The 20,713-nt window shown below is 37.9% G+C and overlaps 1 protein-coding gene across 3 annotated transcripts in view; it reads right to left on the reverse strand.

Annotated features, from left to right (window-relative positions):
• VGlut (Vesicular glutamate transporter) overlaps window positions 1-20,713 on the reverse strand; it is a 511,784-nt gene that overhangs the window by 215,054 nt on the left and 276,017 nt on the right. The window contains exon 1 of one of the 3 annotated variants that reach the window (XM_067154058.2): window positions 4,386-4,417. The exons of the other annotated variants lie outside the window; for them this stretch is intronic. Within the exon in view, the coding sequence (XP_067010159.1) occupies window positions 4,386-4,399 (14 nt within the window). The 5' untranslated portion in view covers window positions 4,400-4,417. Of the gene's footprint in view, window positions 1-4,385; window positions 4,418-20,713 lie in introns of those variants that run through there. 3 annotated transcript variants of the gene reach the window in all.

The raw sequence follows: 20,713 nt of genomic DNA on the forward strand, positions 1-20,713 counted from the left end.
CGCCAGATGCAGGTCTTTTGATTTGACACCCGTAGGTGACCTGCACGTCGTAATGAGGATGAAATGACGATGAAGAAGACACATACACCCAGCCTCCGGACCAGCGGAATTAACCAATTATGGTTAAAATTCCCGAGCATGCCGGGAATCGAACCCGGGACCCCTGTGGCCAAAGGCCAGCACGCTAACAATTTAGCCATGGAGCCGGACAATAACACAGTTCAATCAACGTATTGAATTTAAAATAAATGTATTAACATTTAATTAACATCAATTAAAATCAACTTAAAATAACTATTTTCTTATTAATGCAAACTGTAATAAGAGTCTCACAAAATTTGGTGTAAAAGAGGCTAAAATTAACACAAATATAAAATTCATTAGGGTTCTCTCTCAGTTCTCGACATATTAGTTATATACCATAGACGAGGTGAGAGAATTTGGCACATGCATGATGCTATGAATATAAAGAAACTCTCTTCCATATAGCAATTCACAGGCTCGACAGGTAATCACTTCTTTGCTTCAAAGAGCACATTTCCAATCAATAAAAGTAGAGCTATGAAAAATATTCAGGTTAATGCAACTTAACAGCTTGCAGTCAAGTGATGTCTTAGTACATGTAGTGATCTTTCCAATCTTACAACACTAAAATTCTTCAGAATATCATGAGGTATCAAGATCTTAGATTTTAGCGCTGGAACTATGGTCTAACGGGGTGGGGTTCAAGTACCATTTCAGGGATTTTTACCTGGATCTGAGGACCGGTCCACTCAGCCTACGAGAGAACAATTGAGGAGATACAATACAATTGAGGTTATACAATTGTATATGAATGTGAGATAGCGGACCAGTATAAACATTCCAGAATAACGGTCGAGAGCATTCGTGATGCTGCCCAAGCGCCACTTCATAATATTTAGACCTTAAGAATTGAGCAGCGGTCGTTTAGTAGGCCAAGGTTGATCAAGGCTATAGTGTCATTTGTGTTTAAGTTGCAAGCATAGTGACTACATAATACCTAGCAAGCAAGCACTTACTAGGACAATCTAGAGACGAAACAGAAGACGTTACCTTACAACCTTGTAAAAAAACGAACCAAAGACTACAGCCTGTTTTCAGTCATTTTAACGGGTCATAAATGTAATGAATGAAGCCCCCATCTAGCGGTGATGATAGGAATTGTGTCGGCTGCCGAAGCCTGTCACATCCTCCTGGAGCATTGATCAATGACTGTCTGAAGAAATGAAATAATATTGGAGAGTGTTGCTGGAACAAAGATGACAAGGAAATCCGGAGTATCCGAAGAAAATCCAGTCTAGCCTCCGCTTTGTCCAGCACACACCTCACATGGAGTGTCCGGGATTTGAATCACGGAACTAAGCGATGGGAGGCCGGCGCGCTGCCGTCTGAGCCACGGAAGCTCTACAACCTTGTAAATGAAATTTAATACATGCTGGTATATGCCAGAATATGGAGGAAGGATGTAACATAAATATTGTGTGTCTAATATTAATAATTTTCAGCAACTAAGAACAGGAACCGCTGAGCGACGTATTACACGAAAGATCGTAGATGAAAAGAAGAGACTAATTTTCTATTTTTCTTTCATTCTTTCTATATCTCTTTCTTTCTACCCTTTTTTCCCTGCTTCCTTCCTTATTTCTTGCCCCTATAATTCCATTTTATTTTTCGCTTTCTTTGTTTCTTTTATTTTAAGAGGCGCAGGCCAGAAGACTTATTCTTCTCAGGGATTCTTCAACATGGTGAAAGCCAACAACTCGGAATTGTCTCATTTAAATATCCTTAAATGCCATCGACCTTAATTGAGATAGAACATGATACTTTACCACCAGGAGAGTCCGGCTCCATGGCTAAATGGTTAACGTGCTGGTCACAGGGGTCCTGGGTTCGATTCCCGGCAGGGTCGGGAATTTTAACCATCATTGGTTATTTTTTCTGGCACTGGGGCTGGGTGTATGTGTTGTTTTCATCATCATTTCATCCTCATCACGACGCGCAGGTTGCCTACAGATGTCAAATCGCAAGACCTGCACCTGGTGAGCCGAACAAGTCCTTGGACATTCCCAGTACTAAAAGCCATAAGCCATTTCATTATTATTATTATTATTATTATTATTATTATTATTATTATTATTATTATTATTATTATTATTATTAATGAAGAAATTGTCTCTCTTTCTGCTATTTCAGTTTTACGTCGCAGTGAGAGAGACAGGTCTTATGGTCACGGTGGAATAGGACAAGACTAGGATTCGAAAGGAAGCAACCGATCCTTAATTAAGGCACAACCCTGGCACTTGCCTGGTGTAAAAATGAGAAACCACAGAAAATGATATCCATGACTGCCGACTTTGGAGTTCTTACGCACTATCTCGGAATGAAAGTTAACTGATACACGCCTCGAACCACATAGCCAGTTTGCTTAGTAAAGATCCTCTGACGATTCTGACATAGTGCAGTCTCAAACTTTGGTAAAAGAAAGAACAATCTCCGCAAATTCCACATGTTCAATATCACAAGAGGCAAAGTCCAATATAAAAGCTACAATAAACATAATAGCGTTAATTTTACATGCAAAATCCTAGGTCATTCTTAAACAAAGATTTGGCTGAACACTTAAGACAGAGGAATCGTTCACATCATTCGACTAGAAGTATACCAAGCAGAAAACTAGCTACAACATAACGTTTAGAAAACAGGAGATCGCTCCTCAATAACTTCAAAAATTCTTAATATATTCCAGATCGTTAAGAATTTGCTTACTTAGTAGGAGTTGATTTTATCGGTGTAAGTAAGTAATTCGGTATGGAGTTCACGAAATACATCGTTCCGAAAATGTATTATTTAAAATTTGCGTTTGGTAAGCAATTTTGATATTTTTTCCAATAATAATAATAATAATAATAATAATAATAATAATAATAATAATAATAAAGACTAAACGACGCCATATTCCAAGTTGCAAAGGATTGTGGGGGTGGTTAGTACATTCCCAGAGGCTTGCAGACTGAATGCTGAAAGGTATGGCAGTTTATATTGAAAATGTACGTCTCATTATTATTATTATTATTATTATTATTAACAATTTAAATTTCATTTAGTAAAATTGAGATACACGAAAAGTCACTTTAAAGTTTACTGGAAAAGTTCTATACGAACCCTTCCCGAGAATGTATACATGTTACGTAATTTTCATAATAATATGCTATCAATTATGGTTGCAGTCCCTGTGTATCGGATTCTACGTTAAACATGCTATGATCACGATACAGTAGGCTAAGTCAAACCAAGAGCATGTTCGCTTACTTTATTACAATAATAATAATAATAATAATAATAATAATAATAATAATAATAGAATTAAATAAGGACGCAGAGTTAGTTGAAAATGGAGTATTATGAGAAAACTTAGTTAATTCACAGAGTCTTGCTGACTGAACGTTAGGAGGCCTGTCTAAAATGACAATATTTGTACATCTTCATCTTTTTCTTTTTCTTCTTCTTATTCTTGATTCGTTATTCTCAATTAAGGAGCGCACCCGAACTTATTAGCACTTTGTTTTGGTTTTTATTCTTCTCTTAGTCGGGTGCAGTTTTACAGAAAATTTGTGTTTGTGAATTAATGTTCTGAATTTGATTCTATCTTGAATGGTTTCCTCATTAATGCCAGTTTCATTTAGGCCTTACCTGATTTCTTTTAGCCAATCAAAGTGAATGTCATTGTTAAGGCTAAGTTTAAAAAACTTTTCTTTATGAGCTTGTTATTATCCATTCTATATATGTGGCCATAAAATCGTAATCGACGTTTCCTCATCGTGTCTGTGATTTTTCCTTATGTAACTTGATGAATTTCCTGCGATCTCTTTATTATTATTATTATTATTATTATTATTATTATTATTATTATTGAATTTAATAAGAAATGGTCGCTTTAAGTTCTCTGCGTGAAATAACTTACAGTAGTTGACTGGATGCTGACTAAGAAGCCTTTAAAAACTGATCATAATTCTCTTTGCAAATTCTATACCTCGTCAAGAAATTTTCACATTACATCCTGTTCAGCCTTTTCAATTCTGGGAACAATCCCTGTAGATCGGATTCTTTGTAAAACTGAAGATCCCATATCTATGATAATGAAACCACGAGTCACATAAAACTGCAGGCATTCTTGTTTTCCTACGTTATTACTATTAAGTTGATAAGAAACAGCTTATTAAAATAGAGAACTACACTGGCATGTAGTTGTCTAGATGTTTGAGTTTATCAGAGAGCCTTTCATAATAAAGCCATGCATATGTCAGGCCACACTTCAAGGGGTAGTTAAGTGTGAAGAGGGATATCACTTGTTGCTTGTGGCTTACCGTACTTTCCACATGGCACTCTCCCTGCTCCGCCTGATTGATCGCTCCCCTTGTGACGTCACTGACACCACCACCACTACTACCACTACTGACACGCACTTTTTATGGAAGTTCTGTCTTCCACCCGTAGCGAACTCTCCCGCCGGAGTGAAGGCGAGCGGAATCACTCACTCACATACACACGCGCGCGCGCACGCATTCACCTTGTCACGACGCACGGAATGGCCCGAGCGTCGCCGGCGCCGATGCTACTGCTGCTGCTATTCTGCCGTCCAAAGCGGACTCCCAGGTGTGACTAGTTAAAATGTCCAAGTTCGATTCTCTCCTCGAGCGCTGATTATCTCGTGTTGGCAGCGCGTGGGCACAAAGACATGCGTGCTATACGGAAGCTTCGAACGACTCAATATAGCACGAACTCTTCGTGATGGTAAAGAGCTTCGATCATCCAAGTAAATGATATTTACTGCACTGACTGAATAAGTAATAGCACGCAAATTTGCGTGTTTCCGCTTTCAGCACCTGACCACAAAGCTTCCTCTTCGGTTATAGCCAGGATTAAGCATTCCCTTATAAAATATTAACGACTAGCAAATGTACCCGTGCTTCGCTACGGTGTTCAACATTGTATTCGAATATCGAAGTAAACAGTGTACATGCAGTAAATAAGATTGTTTTAAAATTGCATGTCTCTTAGCGTTATCCGAGAAAGAGCATGGGGATGTCCCCATACGTTGTTTCCAATGTAAAGTGTTTGTTACGGATTTGTGATATAACGGAAGGCTCACTTGTCTACTGCCATTCACAATCGAGTTGGGAAGTTTACATTATAATTGGAGGCCCCATTGCCTACTGCGCGGTCACAATCAAGTTGGGAGTGTTCGTTACAATGGCAGGCCCCATTTTCTACTCCCAAACAGATTACAGTCGAGGAGATTTTCTTATAATGGCAGGCAAATTCCCTACCACCATTAAAAATTGAGTTGTGCCGTTATCATTATAATGTCAGGCCGATTTTCCTACTGCCAGCCAGCTTACTGCCAGTCACACCAAGTTGGTGAGTTTCCATCAAAATAGCAGGCCACTATGCCTAATGCCAGTCACATTTTAGATGAGGACATTTGTTTATAATGGCGGGCAACCTTGCCTTCTGCCAAACACAATCGGGTAGGGAAGTTTTACACAAAACTGCATGCTCACTTGCCTTCTGCAAGTCAAATCGAGAAGCGAACTATTCATTACAATTGTAGACCTTCCTTACTAATGACAGTTACACAGGAGTTGGAGAAGGGCCCTTTCATACAGCCAGTCAAAGTCGGTGTGGGGAGTAGTCATTACATTAGCAGACCCACCCTTTCTCGATCGCTACAAATCGACATCAGTGAATATATATAGATCGACATACGAAAGTATATGCGTGTTTACAATATTGAAGACCTTCATTTACAGATTAACTGCTACTAAACGTACGTCATATCGACAAAGAATTATACTATAAGACACGCCGGATTTAGTGCCCTAAATGGCTGGTCCTATGATATGTCATCTATTCTAGGGTCAGATTGAGTTAGAAACGTGGAACAGGGTAACGTTTTTGTAAGATTATCTCACATTACATTACTTTTCGAATAATTATGTGACAGCTACATACATAGAATTTGGCTCACAGATGGCTACTGGGTGGGCCAATTTTCGTGAAGAGTTTGATGATTCTGTATTTCATATAAGTAATCGAAAGTATGAATTATGCTTGTGAAAATTCCAAACTGACTTAACATCGATTAATAGAGAAAAATCAAGCGTAAAAGGGATACAGATACGGCAAAAAGTCATAAGACCAAGGTTGTAGATCATTCCAAATTGAACGGAGATTGTGCAATCTGTTATGTGATAGGAATTTCCGAAGGTCTGCACCATCATTAAAATTGCCTGCATATTTCGATATTCTTCGGGGATAAAAAGTGAAAAATGTAATAATCTAGGATGTTTTCCGTTCGTTACAGGCTAAAACGTATAATTTTTCAAATTTCAATTATCTTCTTTTTCTTCTGGCAGATTATGCCGAAATCTGGATTTTGGGCGAGGCGGGTAAAAATTAGGACTTCCAGGTAACTAAACCAAAAATTATGGAGATGATCATTATTACCCCTTAAACGGAAAGCTGTACGAAAATATCGCCAAAATAGTCAGTGTAGAGGTACACAGTCGTTACGATTTGATTTATATAGATAAGGAATCTGCTCCATGTAAAACACCCTTCGGGCTATGTGCGCTGGACTTAACATGCAAAAGTGACCATTCATGATATCTCCCTTATTAATCCTACTGACGAAAAAGTGCACATGAAAAAAAGGGTTTAGAGGTGGAATTCTATCACGTTTGGTCGATTTCGTCAGGTTGGTCTTGTTCTGTATATATTGCGGAAGAGTAAAATAACCATTTCGGTTCCCTATAAACCGCCAGTCCATTCCGGAACATGAAATGTTATTTAAGTTTAAAACCTACCTTTGGACAGGTGGATGCTAAATACAAAGTTTGGTTCGAATGTCTTCAGTAGTTTTCAAGTTGTAAGGAATACGCTTTACACGCACCCGCTCGTGAGTTAAGTCCGATGGGACTTGTACAGAAAAACGGTCCGTTAATGACATCTCCCTTATTAATCCTCGTATCGAAATGATGCACATGAGATTTAAATTAACGTTGGTTGTGTATATTTTGTGGAAGTGCAAAATCACTGTTTCGGTTTCGTATAAACCCCCAGTCAGTTCAGAGATTTAGAAACAATATTTGCCCAAAACCTATCAAGGACAGGTGTATTCTAAATGTGAGTCTTGGTGGAAATACATCCAGTAGTTTGTAGCACACGCGTACATACGGCGTAATTAAGGAAGAAAATAATACAGTTAAGAAAGTTGAAAGTAATAGAAAATGGATTATAACTGAGGACAGCCGGATAACGACAAATATGTAAATGCCAAGTGAATGTATTGGAAAATCAAATGCCCCTCAATAAATTATGCTAGTGTGAGTTATGGATATAATAAAGCGGTAACAGAGGAGAAATTTAGGTCCAGTGATTCTTAGGTAAACAAATAATAAGAAGATGACTAATGGTGTTATTACTTAATCTATTCGAGGGCGGTTATAACATCCAACGATATTCCGCCAATATCCCGCAGATAGGCCGATTGACGCCTCTCTTGCCTTCTACCCAAGGAATAACCACGAATCTAAAAGCATGATGAGGAAAATGGCAATACGTTACTTCCCTGCTGGCATGCAGTCAGAGACGTTGCCATGGTAACCTGTAGGTTCGTTGTCGGTCTGTCGGTCACTCAATGCAGAGCATGATACCAGAGGAAAATTGTAAATTTCTCCGTCATGTGAAGAGTAAGGTAAATTACGAACATAACGAAAGTTGTTTATAATGAAGAGACGTTTCACGTACGGTAAACTAAGTTTACAGAAAATCAATAGTATAAGAGAAAATGGAGGAAAACCATTCTGGTTTTTCTATAAACCCCCCGTCTATTCAAGGATTTTAAAATAATATGCATATCAAAACCTTCCCCGGGATGAGTATACTCTAAATATGAAGTTTCGTTGAGATCTATCCAGCCGTTTCGAAGTGATGGTGGAAAAGCCATTCAGGTTTTCCTATAAACCCCCCGTCTATTCAAAGATTTTAAAATAAAATGCATATCGAAACCTTCCCCGGGATGAGTGTACTCCAAATATGAAGTTTGGTTGTGATCTATCCAGCCGTTTCGACGTGATGGTGGAAAAACCATTCTGGTTTTCTTATAATCCCCCGTGTATTCAAAGATTTTAAAATGATATGCATATCGAAACCTTTTCCGGGATGAGTATACTCTAAATATGAAGTTTGGTTGAGATCTATCCAGCCGCTTCGACGTGATGGTGGAAAAACCATTCTGGTTTTCCTATAAACCCCCCGTGTATTCAAAGATTTTAAAACGATATGCATATCGAAACCTTCCCCGGGATGAGTATACTCTAAATATGAAGTTTGGTTGAGATCTATCCAGCCGTTTCGACGTGATGGTGGAACAGACAAACAGACAAACAGACAGACAGACAAACAGACAAACAGACAGACACGAAACGTAAAAACCACCGATTCGGTCTTGAGTTGACCTAAAACGGATAAATATCTGAAAAATTGGCAAAACAGAAGAAATTACAGACAGCGGACCCCCTACAATTTTATTTATATAGATTTTACCTCAAAGTTATCGTTCGTTTTCAGTACTCAGGGACCACAGATTTGTTTTTTTTTTTTTTTTTTTTTTGCTACTTGCTTTACGTCGCACCGACACAGATATGTCTTATGGCGACGATGGGATAGGAAAGGCCTAGGAAGTGGAAGGAAGCGGCCGTGGCCTTAATTAAGGTACAGCCCCAGCATTTGCCTGATGTGAAAATGGGAAACCACGGAAAACCATCTTCAGGGCTGCCGACAGTGGGGCTCGGACCACAGATTAAAATCGAGAACGTTTGATTTATACTTGAATGTTAAACTACTTTCCTTAAATAAATAAATAAATAAATAAATAAATAAATAAATAAATAAATAAATAATATGATATGAAAGTAAGTACGACATAAACCAAATATGACTGAACGTCATGCTGAGAGTGCAAAACTAGCGGTATTTACGTTTCGTGTATTCTATCAAGATGGTTCTCTGGGGACTTGTAAATGCACCTCATTGAATATGCGTCAATATGTGGTTTTATTTATGGTACTCTTGCTACTGAAGCTTAGAATACACAACGTTATACTTATAATGACAATTTCACTATAATTTTAGAAGTATTTTAAACCCATGAAAGTTGTGCTTTTATAAAAAAATACTTTTGTAATAAAATTCTCAATGAGTTTTTGTAACATTAAATAAATTTTGTCACTTCATGGTTTGGTACATGTATCTCAGAAACTATTAAAGATAAAGAGCTGAAATCTTGTACAGAACTCGCAGGGAGACATTGGATTAATTAAAACCATTTTTAGGGTTCTAGGTGAAATAGTTTCCATGTTTAGTTAGGACAAACCACTGAAATTTTTCAATACTTTTTGTTTGTAAAATTAAAAATTCACACTGTAGAATTCTCACATACTAGAAATGCAATAATGATCTAATTTGAAGACAAGATTATGGTGAACATCTATGAAAAAATTCATTCCACTAAAGTTGTTAGTTTCTGAGATACATCTACCAACCCATGAAGTGACAAAATTTATTGAATATTACAAAAACATTTACAACAAAAGTAATTTTTTGAAAATAACCACTTTTAATGGGTTTAAGCCACTTCTTATAGGGAAACTATCATAATAATTATAGTCTTGTGTATTCGAAACTTCAGTAGCAGGAGTACCATGAAGATAAGCAAATAATGGAACATTTCTTATGATGTTTACATACAAGTCCACTTAATGAAATCGAGCCAATATGCAGCGAGCTGATGTAGTGAGCTTACAGTTGCGATCAACGATATTCTTTAAGAAAGAAGTCAGCACTCGTACGAAACTATCATTGCATTGGTTTGTTTTCAGACCAACTGTAATAGAAATGAAAGAAGCAAAAGTGATTACGGATACAAAGAGGTGCAAACAACGGCAGAGAGGTGCTCGGAATGAGGAAATTAAGGATGTTAAGAATAAGCATGATGGATAAAGCTGTACACATCAATCAACTTTGCGGGTTGGTGAATAGAAGAAGATAGGTTACCTAGAAGAGGAAGAAGAAGAAGAAGATTATTTTTGTTTGTAAATATAAAAATTCACACTGTAGAATTCTCACACAGTAGAAATGCAATAATGATCTAATTTGAAGCCAAGATTATGGTGAACATCTATGAAAAAAGAGGGTAAGAGAAATAGAGGCAGACAAAGATGATAACGGTTAGATTCAGTTGGTAGTGATTTAAAAATAAGTTATATGGGACTAAATGATACTTCAGAGCTAGTTACGAAAAGAGGATTGTGGAGGCTCTTAGTTAATTTACAGATGCTTTTAGACTGAATAAGTGTGGAGAAGATTAAGATAGTGTTGACGAGAAGTAATAGATCAGGAAGAGGGAGTATTGAAGTAAATGGAAGACCATTAGAAGTTGTGAAAAGCTTGAAATAAATAAACTAAGAAATTCGAAAGAGAATCCATCAGTGGGTAGGAGGTATAGTGTCGAACCGGGTCGTCCCGGAGAAATGCAAAAAGTTCTGTACTCATTGAATTACGCACCAGTTTTGACATACGCAGCGGACACATGCACAACAACAAAACATGATGAAAGCAGAATCCAAGCAGCGGAGATGAAATTCATCAGAGGAACAATTGGGAAGACACAAAGGTATACAATCAGAAACATAGAAATCAGAGAGAGAATTGTAGTCTCTAAACTGCATGAGAAAATTGAGAGCAGTAAGCTGAAATAGTATGGACACATGATAAGAATGGAAGAATATACAGTTCCAAAGCAAGTATTTTCGGTGAAAATAATCGGACGAAGACAACGAGGAAGGCCCAGGAAAAGGTGGATGGATACGATGGAGGAGAGTATAGAGAAGAGAGGAGTGGAAGTTGAAGAATTGTTGGAGGATGGAAGGAAGTGGTGGAGAGATAGAAAACTGTCCTTGATTCACAACCTGACCCTGAAGACTGGAAAAGGATAAAGAATAATAATAATAAGAAGAAGATTGAAGACTCCAAGGCATAACACTTTATAATGGAGAGTAACAAAATTTATTTATTTTTGTGTTTATTTATTCACAAAGTGAAAATTTGGCTACGCTGTGCAATTCTCATATGTACTCTCATTTGCAGGTAAATTATTAACAAGCGTTAATATTTGATAATTAAAATAACAAATATAACAAAATATTAACAATATTAGGTACGTATAAGTGACAATTATCCTGATCGCTATTGGCTTTACGTCGTACCGACACAGATACGTCTTATGGCGACGAGGGGACAGGGAAGGGCTAGGACTGGGAAGGAACCGGCCGTGGCCTTAATTAATGTACAGCCCCGGCATTTACCTGGTGTGGGAAACCACGGAAAACCATATTCAGGGCTACCGACAGTGAGAGTGTTCATGTTAATAGTAACATCATCATAGGTCAAAATGGCATTATAAACCAAATCGTATTAACTTATTATTTATCCTGCTCTACAGTATACGTTTACTTGATGACATCGTCGACACCATATTAAACTAATGACTGTGAAATTATCTACTTTTCAAGACAGCAGAGAACAGTTTCAGTGTGATATTATAACTCTTCCATTCTCAACAGTGCCTTCCATTAAATTTACACCGACCCGCCTTGGGGCTTACATTTTAAGTGGTCGACGTTAGAATTGTCATAGTAGCTTTAATTTAACTGTATAAGAATAAATGTTGAAATATTCGTTACTTTACGTTGCATACACATTTTCATTTAGCTAAGCTACCAAAGATGGAGTGACAAACTCACGAATGTGCTCCTTTCTGTTTCAAAGTAGGTCACATTCATCATATTATTATACACGTAACTATATAAGTAAGCAATGGTAGTTCAGTACTGTTACAAAACTTGAAGACAAGCATTACTCTTCACTTATTGAAGTTATTGACTTTCGTAAATAGAAGCGAAAGACGGCAGAAAGAAGGAATGATGACATTAGTTCTATCCACCTACCGGCAAATACTTAATTTATTAATTGATTTATATATCAATTCTTTTTTTATTTCTTTATTCAGTCAGCTCTTTCCCCTCTCTCTCTGCAAGGCTTGCTTGATTTGAGTTTCTGTGGAGACTGATAATTCTATAATATTTTCCCCTTGAAAGGAACTGCCCCAGCATTTGCCTCGTGTGATAATGGAAAATCACGGAAAAACCATCTTCAGGGCTGCCGACAGTCAGGTACGAACCAACTATCTTCCGAATGGAAGCTCATAACTGCGCACCCCTAACCGCACGACCAACTCGTTCGGTACAAAAACTTCTGCAAGATAATGTAGAAGTGTTGAAAAAATGCCACTGACACTACAGAAAACTGTTCAATGTTTCTTAATCCGCAACATTTTCAAGAGAAAAATACTGTACTTTTCTCTCGATATAAAATTATAGATTGTTATATTCATACACCAAAAAAACAGAAGTAATTCAAAGATCTTCCTGGTACTGACCGATTTCACAGCTACATTAACTAAACATTTTCTAAGAGAACACTTAGTAATCTTCAAATTTCCCACGCACAGGTGGATAACTTTTTCTGCTACTATCCATTACAAAGAATGGCTGAATTTAGCTAGAAACTTCTGACGTATACGATAGTGCAATAATGCCTCGATGTACAAATACTTAGCTATTTTTACATCCTGTATGTAGTCGTGCTGAGATTCAGAAATTGTTTTTTGTCACTTCGAGCAAATTCAAAGAGGTTTTCGGCGACGATGTGATATAGGACAGGGCAAAGACCACAAAAGAACCAGCTGTGGTGTTATTTAAGAAATACCCTAGCATACGTCTGGAGTGAAAATGGTGAACTACGGAAGAGCAGGGTTGCCAAAGATGTACTCCAAACCCACCATAACCCGAGTGAAAATTTCCACGAAGAAAACAGGTACAGTTAAAAATTGAATAAATTTGGCAAGATTACGCTGATGTTGACAACACCCCTTGTCTCTCTGCACAAATACGTGTATATTTTAATCTCTCTATGTTGTCGTATAGAGATTAAAATTTACAACTGAATACATTGTATGGGCGTGTGGCTCAAAGAGACAAACAACCATAAACCTGTAATAATTATTGGGCAATCAGTTCTGCCTCCTGGCCACATCCTCTGTGAAAAACACTTTTTTAGTCTCTCATTCATGTGTCGTTCTGTTCTCATTTTTAGAACCCCAATAAACTCTCATTATGTCCGTAAAATGTGCTCTCTTCGATCATGTGCGCAGTGATTGAATTTCGTTCACTGAATGACAGCTAAAAATTGAATTTACCGACAAATGCGTGCTAAATGGAGAAAATAGGGATACTCTTTCATCCTACTGTGTACCTGGTTTTAATTCATCATCATATACTAAAGGCAAAACCTTGCTACTGTAAACATTCCCCTTTCTCTACTGGTACTGTCTTCATTTCCTTGTACTCCTTATACATGATCACGTTCTTCATCTGGGTCTTCCTCAGTCTTTCTTTTGCAGAAATTTTTCTTCAAGAAATACTTGCTGGACCGACACAGGAAAGTCTTATGGAAACGATGGGATAGGAGAGGGGAAGGAAGCGACCTTGGCCTTAATTATAGTATAGTCCCAGCATTTGTCAGGTGTGAAAATAGGAAACCACGGAAAACCTTTTCCAGGGCACCTGACAGTGGGGTTCGAACCCAGTATTTCCCGAGTGCAAGTTCACATCTAATTGACCCAAATTACTCTGTTTATGTGGAAATTGTCATGTCTCACTAGGTGGTATTTCCTCCATTCCATCCCTTTAATGAGCGTCTATATTTAATTCACCTCTTTTATATCTTGAAGGTTTGATTACCAGTCAGTCCACCTCATTTTTGTGGTCCTTCTCCTTACCCACACCTCTCCTCTTTCAGTAATACAAGCCTCCGTGGCTCAGGCGGCTGCGCAACGGCCCCTCATTGCTGGGTTCCGTGGTTCAAATATCGGTAATTCCATGCGAGATGTGTGCTGGATAAAGCTGAGGCAGAACAGGTCTTTCTCCGAGAACTCCAGTTTTATCTGTCATCTTTCATTCCAGCAACAGTCTAAAATATCATTTAATTTCAGCTGCCAGACATTAATCATTGCCCCAGAAGAGATCGACAGGCTTCGGCAGCCGGCACAATTCTTATCCTCCCCGGTAGATGTGGGCTTCATTCATTCGATTCCTGATCCTTTCACGTAACTGGAAAAAGGGCTGTCGATTTTTCAGTAATACAATTCAAACGGAGGACTTTGCAAAAGCCTTTCTTGTTTTAGTGTCCATATAGCAGGTAGTCAAAACATCTTTCTTGTTTCGTAAAGCTTGTTTAGACAAAGCTATCCTTCTATTTATTTCAGAAGCACATCTGCTGCCCTCAGTGATTATGGTTCCCAAATTGTTTTGCTTCGGTCATCAGTCCATACACTGGTTTGATGCAGCTTTCCATGCCACCCTAAAACGTGCAAACATTTCCATTTCTACCTAACTATTGCATCCTACTTCTACTCTAATGCCGTTGTTACCACCTACACTTCACTCAAAAACTAATTGAACAAGTCCTGGATATAGTCTTGTTCACCAACACATCGTCACCGTCCTGGATGTATGATGTGTTCCATCATTCTACCCCATGATCTAGTCAAATTTCGCCAAGTCGTTCTCTTTCCATAAATTCACTTCATTATCTCTTCATTATCTCTTCACTATGCCTTTGCTGGCAGGACCTAGTGTTTACAGTGCACTGTGTCTTCTAGTATGGGCTAGAGCAATTTTGTTACTTTCATTGATCTGTCTCAGTCTTATCCTTGGCTTTAACAATATGAAAGTGACTGAGATATGAGCGATATTAGAAATGCCATTCCTTATGCAGCCGGTCCCTGCTATGAATGGTGTAAAAATGTTGCTCACAGGGTCGGTTGGTGCATGTATTTCAGTGGGCTTGGCAGACTGATATGTAATAGCAACTTCTGGCTCGGTGAGGAAAGCAACGAGAAACTACCTCATTCCTCATTTCCCTAGTACGCCTCTTCAGTGATGCCTAGGCCATCTATGACAGCTGATGGCAGAGCTGTTGAGGATCCCACCAGCCTTCGGGCTGAAGACTGAACATACATACATACATCTCTTCACTCGTGATTTGATCTACCCGTCCCACATTCAGCATTCTTTTGTAACACCACATTTCTAAATTTTCTATTCTATTTCGTTTTGAACTAGTTATCGTCTGTTTTACGATTATTCTAGAAAAAAATCCTCTCAAATTACAAAATGGTTTTCATTAACATTTTGAATAAAGGGAAATAAATTCGATTTTCAAACTGTAAAAATTCACTGGATACTAAATATGGAGCAATGAATACTGTATCGAGCGAATTGGCTACTCGGTTTGCGACTTCTTGTTTTTTACACTTAGCTTTACGTCGCACCGATACAGATAGATCTTAAGGCGGCGATGTGGTAGGAAAGGGCTAAGAGTGGGAAGGAATCGGCCGTGGCCGTAATTAAGGTACAGCCCCGCCATTTACCCGGTGTGAAAATGGGAAACCATCTTCGGGGCTGCCGACAGTGGGGTTCGAACCCACTATCTTCCGAATGCAAGTTTGCCGCTACGTGACCCAAACCTCGCGGCCACTTGCTCAGTGCTTCGTGACGTGTTAGCTTGCATTCGGAGAACGTGGGTTCGAACATCACTGTCGGCAACCCTGAATGTGGTTTATCATGGTTTCCCATTTTCAGACCAAGCAAACACTGAGAATGTATCTTAAAATTAAGACGATGACTGCTTATTTCCCACTCATAGTCTTGTTCAACCCATCGTCATCGTACGACCTGTCTGTCCCGGTGCAACGTAAAACAAACTATAAATAAATAAATAAATAAATAAATAAATAAATAAATAAATAAATAAATAAATAAATAAATAAATAAATAAATAAATAAATAAATAAATAAATAAATAAATAAATAAATAAATAAATAAATAAATAAATAAATAAATAAATAAATAAATAAAAAATAAATAAATAAATAAAAAATAAATAAATAAATAAAAAATAAATAAATAAATAAATAAATAAATAAATAAATAAATAAATAAATAAATAAATTGGAGACACTGAGCATTGCAAGCCATAACTGAGTACTGTACTGTTTCCGTCTAGGCTCTGGCGACAGGTAAGTCGAAAACATTCAAGAAGGTGCCATTAAGCCGCTGGAGATGGGAATTACACAGTACAGTCCCGCTAATTCGAATATCGATAATCCGAACGTAAGGTTAATCCAAAGTAAAATTATTGAAGCAGCAAAGTCGTAGTGAAATTTAAAGAATGCATATCTGACGGAAGTTTATGTGTTTTGTACTATTCATGTACGTAATAAATATAAAATAATTTTGCACTTTGTATTGCGATAGTATTTTGAGGTATGAATCGAAATAAAATAGTCTAATAAAATTCACAGTGTTTGATTACACAGGAATCAAACAAAAGAACATAACGGTCCTCAGTGTCTAATTTCTCTTGGACAATCAGAGGTCAGGACTTCGACGTAACGCGATTCTCGACGCCACAAGTTTCCCTCCTTTGCAGTCTGCTGAGAGTTTTATCAGCGTGAGTTTCAGATCAGGCAAGTGTTCATGTGTTTGGTGCTCAACGTGTTGTTCCAATGCCATTTTAACTGCGTGAGCGAGTGCATATACATAATACCTTCATAAAGTACAGGAAATCTTGTGCGAAAACACTCTAGGACTTAGTGCCGGGCGAGCGCTGGGCCGCATTACGGCAAAGTGTTTGGCGGGAGAGAGGCTCACGGCGCGGGCGACCGGGCGAGTGACAATCGCCGTCATAGATAAAACAATGTACCTGAACTTTGAAATGAAACGATGAGCTGAACGCAGAGAAAAATGGTTGTCTTTAAAAACTGATGACGATGAGTTATTTCTTTTTATAAAGTCGGGTATTACACGTCAATCTTCCTAGTTCCAGGAAATGCTGGATTTTGGAAGAAAATTCTGCTAAACTTAAAAATTTCAATATGAACATGCTCCGGTCCCAGTGAGTTCGTATTTGCGGGACTCTTTTGCAGTTCGACTACGTAAGACTCTTTAGAGAAAGGTCCAGCCAAGGAGAACACCTCTGAACAACATTTTCGTACTTCAACTCATTTCTAACATTCACCCATTCACCAGTGGGTGGTATTCTATGCACAAAAGCAGCATCCGTGGTTTTGATACAGCATCTGCACTATGGATAGTTCATCATGTTGGATGAAGCAAAAGTACTCGCAGTCTACGAGGCGAAGTTGTGCGGAAAAAAGGAGATTCCATATATTCAGTACTTTCGCATCTTAAGGACGATTATTGTATGCAATGTAAAATATTCTTAACACATGCAATAATGGAAAAATATATATATTTAATAAATTATATCTATACGACACTTATAGTACGTTCATGTACCAAGATAACAACGTCAGTCCTAAACCTCTGTTTATGATGTGGCTGTGTTAGTGAATTGCTCTAACGCGCATTAACAAAGTAAGTGTTCCATAATTTGGAACAGAGTATATAAACATCTATTTTGTCTCTTAAACGTGTTAAAGGTAACTTCGCTTTTAGGAAACCTGCCTTACCAAACGGGAACAAACCGAACTCCATGGGGCAACAAGAAACTGCTGCTCGTGCTCGGCATGACGAATCCTCTCGGTCATTATCCTTGGCTTTGTAGATGGGGGCCGCTATCTCCGTCATATATCTCCTTAATTATAATCACGTAGGATGAGTAGATCTCGAAATCAGTCCTTATATATAGGTAGAAAGCCCTGACCGGGAAGGGAATCGAACCCAAGGCTTCCGGGTAAGAGGGACGAACCCTACCCTTCCACCGCGGAGCCGGCAAACATACCTTAAAGCCGAAAAAAACATTGAAGCTGTATCTCTGGAACAGTCATAATATGAAGCGAAAGCATTTTTACGTGGTGTTTGATCAAAAATATATACTTACCCTGTTGTTACAGAGATTCCTCCAATTATTAAGGACACACCTTGTATTTATGAACCTCTCACCCCTTCAGACACACAGTGCGGGCTTAAGCGTCCTGAGAATTAGCGAGCGAAGGTTGAATTCTGGCCCATGAATGCATAGAAATCCTCTTACTATCAATAAATAGTCAGTCAATGGTGACCTCTTATTCTCGCAGTGTATTTTCACTTATCTCCAGCTGTTTGTCGCTCTATTCGACTCAAAGGTTAAAAAGTTCATTAAGAACGTAGAGAGATTTCCCAGCAAATTTAATTATCATTAAAGAGGACACTCTTTTAATGTTCGGATCTGATACCATTGTTCAGAGTTACATTTCACAGAGATTTCTGTACTTGTAAAACCCTTTATGAGACAGTAATTATCACTTGGTCCATGGATATCTGTTCGAGCATGAACAAATAAAATATACTATCACGTGCCAGCCCCGCGGTAGCCCTTTACGGTACTTCCAGGAATGAACTGGGGACTCAGACGTCCATGGATCTCCCAGCTGGCTTTTGGGGTGGTCGGGACAGGCCTTTCCTTATATTGCTCTCGTCGGCTGGTTTACCTGTAAGTTTCTGGGAGATGTACCGAGAACGTTCCGTCTCTAGCCACATCGTGAATATTCTGGTGCAATACTACACTTGAAATATTTCGGGAAGTATTCTAAGTTTTGGGATTTCAACTACAGATTTCCACCTATAGGAATAAAGTGTTTTCGTATTTATTAAATGAAAACAAAGCCTTTTGTTTTACGTGTTTGTTCATACCATATTGCTTGGGTGTCAGCCCTGAGTTGTATTCTCGGCCAGTGCGAGGATTTTAATTCTAGGCTGAGCAGTAAAATGGGAGTCATTCAACCTCGCGAGACCAATTGAGGAGCTGTCTGATGTGAGAGGCAGCGCACCTGGTCACCAATAAACTTAAGTTGTCATTACGCTAACCATGCGGTGCTCCAAAATTTGCATGTCATCGGGATAAGCAGAACTCGTCTTAGCAAGCCAAGGCCCGTAAAGAGGTGTTTATGCAGTGGTCAGGAAGGGATCGTTCCCGGTATCTCTAATATATCGCAGACGTTTATCCAGAAAGAAGTGAATTTTCATTTACAAAGATCCTGGAGTTCAAACCGTGGCCGCTTTGATTGAGAAGATCCTGGCGATGTCACTGAGCTATCACGTCACCCAAATTATTTCCATGTGCCTATTAATGCATTGCCGAGAAACATCAAGAAAAACAAAATAATCTGTTCGGACACAGAAAATAGTATATTTCAATTCTTACAATAAAAATGTTTGAAGTGGGAAACTTGGATTGAGCTTGGTAGATGCTAAAACGTGGGCGAGATACAGGAATCTGCGCTCAGATGGCCTTCAGGCGAACCGCTGTGATACATAGAAATATATAAATATAACATAATATATAATATAAATATAGCATATAAATATATAAATATAACATAATATATAACATAAATATAACATATGAATATATAAATATAACATAATATATAATATAAATATAACATAAATATATAAATATAACATAATATATAACATAAATATAACATATAAATATAACATAATATGTAATATAAATATAGCATATAAATATATAAATATAACATAAATATAACATATAATTATTAGGCTGAACAAAGGAGCGGTGTTGTGAGTATAGCTCGAAGTCACAGACTAGATTTGAGGAGGGGAAGTATTCATTCTGGTGAAAGAAGGATTTTTAAGTTATGAAAAAGTGAAAGATGAAAAACATCAGATTCTATGTGTAATGCTCATCTCTAAACAGGAGAGTACAGACCTGGAAAGGGTGACGCTGATGCAGAATTATTTGATAAGATAATCAGCTATGTGGGAAATGACACTGACAATAACGTGATTGTATAATGTGGAGTAAATTTACCACGTGTTAACTACAATGGTAATTGCAAATGGCAGAAATCATGACCGACAAATGGTAAATAAGTTAATCCTGGAAAGACAGGGTCTTCAAAAGTAAGAGTATTAGACGGTACTATATGATTGGTAAGGAAGGCATGAGGGAGATTTTAAAACGAAATTGAATGAGCTGATGCTAAAAGGGGTTCAGTACAAGAAAAACAGGAAATGAAGTTAAAAGATAATGTCGAACTTTCTAAACTTGACGGACATTTCCAACTTTGATTCCAATAAACAAATAAGAAGGTAGATTTCGAGACAATCTTTTAATAGTTTTCGAGCAAAAAATTTCGATTATATATAGGCAACCACTCAGGGGTATCTGGATAAATATTTTAAATAATTAGCGGATTGTCTATAAGCTCTTTCAAGTAGCAGACAATAATACGGGATAGACACACAATCCGTCTTTAATCGAACGAAAACCAGCAAGGTATTTATATTTTTGCATGATCCGTGAGAATTCCATGGCCTAATCAATTGGATGGAATATCACACTGTTGGACTGGCTGTAATTTCAACAGACATATAGAATGACGTGGACTAAAGGTAAGGTGTAGATAGAAGGCACTGTATTTTTTTTATTAATTTATTTTCCAGTTTCCAGCGTCGCATATGGAAATGAAAATCC

The sequence above is a fragment of the Anabrus simplex genome, chromosome 9, assembly GCF_040414725.1.
Source record: "Anabrus simplex isolate iqAnaSimp1 chromosome 9, ASM4041472v1, whole genome shotgun sequence".
NCBI lineage: Eukaryota > Metazoa > Arthropoda > Insecta > Orthoptera > Tettigoniidae > Anabrus > Anabrus simplex.